The sequence below is a fragment of the Cydia fagiglandana genome, chromosome 24, assembly GCF_963556715.1.
Source record: "Cydia fagiglandana chromosome 24, ilCydFagi1.1, whole genome shotgun sequence".
Taxonomy (NCBI): Eukaryota; Metazoa; Arthropoda; class Insecta; order Lepidoptera; family Tortricidae; genus Cydia; species Cydia fagiglandana.
In genome coordinates this window covers 8,752,882-8,757,095 of record NC_085955.1, presented here as the reverse complement: position 1 = coordinate 8,757,095, position 4,214 = coordinate 8,752,882, and the positions used below count along the sequence as shown (strand labels likewise).

The window sequence follows — 4,214 nt, the reverse complement described above, 5'->3', positions numbered from 1 at the left end:
CCATCAGACGGGCGGTGTGCTTGTTTGCCACCAACATGTTAATTAAAAAAAACTCCACTATATCGCCAGTTAATAAGTACTTATTTTGCGAAGCTAATGACAATTGTCAAAAGAAACACGACAATTGTCACAAGAAACACGACAATTGTCACGAAATTCCGACACAGAATTCATTTACTGTCAAGTATTACCGAAAGTTCTTTGAAATCTTGTGACAATTGTCATCATTATCATCATAAACATCGCAAGAGAAATACCTATTTTTTGCCGATATAATAAATAAAGTTTTTTAAATAATACAATGATGGTGGCAAACAGGAAAACGGCCCGTCCGATGGTAAGCGGTAACAGAGACATTTGTCGAATTGTCGCACCTGTCACCGTGGTGAAATAGGGGCCTGGAGCCGCGCCGCCGCCGTAGCGCCCGCGCGCTTTTTTATTCATGTTAGAAATCTTCATTTATTAAACAAATCTTAATTCAAAAAAGGTGGACTTAATGCCATGAATGATCTGTTACGTTACATAAATATGAACCATATGATTACGATGGTCAACTTGATTCTTAAATGGAATAAAATATTTTATATAAAATAAATTTATTGGATACTATTAGGTATTAGATGAAATAAATCAAACTACTACCCAAAGGTTATCTACTCAAAGGTTAACTGGAAGAAATCCCTTAAAGGGATAAGTTCGCCTTTGTACTGCCTATCCTGTGCCATAAATTTGTGTTTTGTACAATAAAGAGTTTATACATACATACATACATAAATTAAAATTAAATGTCACAAAATTCACGAATGTCATGATGTGCATTATTAATTAACCATGTCTTTAATTTCCTATAATTATAATTATATAATTAGCTCATTGCTATCAATCATTGATTACTAATCAATGACTTCGAAAAATATCTTTAGCGGCCTAACAGGGCAATTCGTACCCTGACATCAAATTGATATTTGAATGTTATCAATAAAAACAAATTAGGTACATAATTTCATAATTAAAATAACACATAAACTACTTATACATAAAACTAATTAAAAACTAAACTTCACTACAAATATATAAACTAAATAAGTATAAAATTGCCTACTGAAGCCCGTCCCAGGCTGCCCCCGACGCAAAGGTGCCCATTACGCTCGCTGCGCGCGTTGCCGCGTTGGATTGCGATGCATGAGGAAAAATTCGGAGCGGGGGTCAAGCCCCCTTTAAGCAGGCGAAGACAATGTTGATAGTTATACAACCCCTAGGACACGTATTCGACAAGGACCCCTATTCGACTAGTGACGTTTGACGTATCGTGTTAACAAAATTGCTGGGTTACGGGAAGCATTTGGCCGTATTTGACTTTCCGCCGTTTATATCCAAAAAACCGACCCTACCCGTGAATATTCAGTTCTTGGATTTTTTTTTCGTAGGTCCCTCGGGGGGGTCACTGGGAGTGTAAATTCAAAAAGTAGACTGAATCAGGCTCCTGCGTATATTCGAAAAACGGTTTTTCTTGAATAACTCGGCCATTTTTGATTTTACAGTAATTCAATCAAATCAAATCAAAATATACTTTATTCATGTAGGCCTAGTAACAAGCTCTTATGAATCGTAATTAATCTTAATCTAATTAAACCGTGAGGACAAAAATTGTAGGAAATTTGATTCTCTACAAGTTTGGTCCTTACAATTTTTCTTCTAGGATCGATATTTTGGAAATTAAATTTGAAAAAAGCGATAAATAACAAAATATTTTCATCATCTCGTTTATTTTCAACTTTACGGCATAAATGAAGAGGACTAAACTTGAAGAGAATAAAATTCTTTATTCAAATTTAATTTTATTAGCACAGTTAGGTGACAACCAAACCAAACCGAACTACCCCGAGTTCATTGAGTTTTCGTTGTACCAAATGATATTATTCACAGTTGATAAAATCAACATGCTTAAATCAACTGTTGATTTGACGTGGATGAGAAATCTGACACGTGTATATGACGAACTTAGCCCCAGTACGAACGAAATGTACGATAACTAAATAAATATTATAGGACATTTTACACAAATTGACTAAGCCCCACGACAAGCTCAAGAAGGCTTGTTTTGTGAGTACTCAAACAACGATATATATAATATATAAATACTTACACATACATAGAAAACAACCATGACTCAGGAACAAATATCTGTATCAAACAAATAAATGCCCTTACCAGGATTCGAACCCGGGACCATCGGCTTCATAGGCAGGGTCTACCCACTAGGCCAGACCGGTCGTCAAAACAACATAACATCATTCAAATATGATTAGAATAATTTGATTTAGTATAATTTTAGTTTATAAGTTTTTATACAACATTTATATTGATTCAATAAATTTTGTTCAATATGATTCATGTCAGGTTCGAATTGGCCCGTAAGATAAGATTCCGGTAATTATACACTTTGGACATCTATCTTATCTACTAATCTGCGACAACTAATACATTTATCTGCTAGATAAGAAATACTTATTTGGTGAACTGGACATTATACGCCGTATAGTACGAACGTTATTGGTGATATTACTTGAAGGTATTACGTGTCAATTAATTAATTAAGTATTAATTAATTATTAATAATGTGGGCTGGACCTCCACATGTTGATGGCGGTGCCGGGGGGATTCACTTTGTTGACGGACAGGTACATATTTTTTTTTTATATAAAGTACCGTTATATAAATTTAAAATTATATATTTATTTATTTGATGTTGCAATGATCTTTTTGAGGGTTCCGTACTCAAACGGTAAAACGGGACCCTACTACTAAGACTCAGCTGTCCGTCCGTCCGTCCGTCCGTCTGTCACCAGGCTGTATCTCACGAACCGTGATAGTTAGATAGTTGAAATTTTCACAGATGATGTATTTCTGTTGCCGCTATAACAACAAATACTAAAAAGTACGGAACCCTCGGTGGGCGAGTCCGACTCGCACTTGTCCGGTTTTTTTAAATTGATTTTAACAAAAGTACCTACATACACACATTACATATATGGTTTCGCCAAACTGCTTGACAGTTTGTTGGCGAAATACAGCTCTCTTTACTTTTAAAACTATAACTTATATCTACGTATTAAGGTCTATTTTGGGTATTCGCAATGTTTTTTTATACACTTTGTATTTTAACTTAACCTTAAAGAGAAAGGAATTCATTAAGAGCCCTTTAACGTGCACACTAGCGCGACAGCTAAATAATCGTGGTTATTTAAATTTAACGAAAGATATTGAAAAAAGGGGGCCGCTATGTACTGTATTGTGTATTTAAGTACCTTTTGAATACAGTTTCGTCGATCTAGAAACTCAAAACAAAAACGGCCGTTTTAACTTTGGTCGCATAGGTAGTTTATATTATTATTTTGAAGTTTATTTTATGTTTAATTAATTGTGTTATATAAAACCTACATAAACCTATTTTGCATTCGATTCTAATATTATGATCGTTTTTCAGCCAGTCCACGACGGCAATTTCGGTGGATCAAACTTAGTCCACGGAGGAATCGACGTGGCTGATGGCAATTTCGGTGGATCAAACATCGTACACGATGGAATAAATGTCGCAGATGGCAATTTTGGGGGATCAAATCTTGTTGATGGGGGGGTAAATATCGTAGACGGTGGTTATGGTGGGGTAAACGTGGTAGAAGGTGATTATGGTGGGGTAAATGTGGTTGAAGGTGGTTATGGAGGTGGCCCAACAATGAGGGCGTTTAGCGGGGAAGTGGAAGCGGAAGCGGAGGAACCGGCGGAAGCGGAAGAGGAGCCAGAAGAAGCCGAATAAAATTAGTTTAGTTTATTGGTCTTATGTCACCTTGACATTTATTTATTTATTTATTGCATAGGAAATAAAGCACAAAGCAGACTTAATGTATTCAACTAGTCAACCGTCAGGCCAATCAGATAAATACAAAATAGCTACTTGCATTTAGTAGTAAATACACATGTGCCTCATTACTAAGAATCTTAGTTTTAGTTATGAGATGATGATGATGTTCTGTTAGAGGGACTTGCACAAACACCTTTTCGATATTTGCAATATAAGTATAATTATAAGCTGGAAAATTAGCAAATTTAAGTGATTTGTAGGTATTTTTGATAATAAACATTTTTCTATAAAATATAGTGAGGTTATCTTTTTAAGCTGATAAGAATTTCCTTAATTCCCTAAAAAATAATAT

At 35.1% G+C, this 4,214-nt stretch overlaps 1 protein-coding gene across 2 annotated transcripts; it reads left to right on the top strand.

The window, feature by feature from the left end:
• The first annotated feature begins 2,561 nt into the window (after window positions 1-2,561).
• On the top strand, window positions 2,562-3,827 carry LOC134676463 (shematrin-like protein 2). 2 transcript variants are annotated; one of them, XM_063534852.1, is made up of 3 exons: window positions 2,562-2,681; window positions 3,488-3,653; window positions 3,684-3,827. In XM_063534852.1, exons 1-3 carry the CDS (start codon window positions 2,619-2,621, stop codon window positions 3,815-3,817), a joined length of 363 nt encoding a protein of 120 aa, XP_063390922.1. In that variant the 5' UTR covers window positions 2,562-2,618; the 3' UTR covers window positions 3,818-3,827. The 2 variants fall into 2 exon arrangements, with proteins under 2 accessions (XP_063390922.1, XP_063390921.1); XM_063534851.1 differs by having other exon boundaries at window positions 3,488-3,827.
• The last annotated feature ends 387 nt before the right edge of the window (window positions 3,828-4,214 follow it).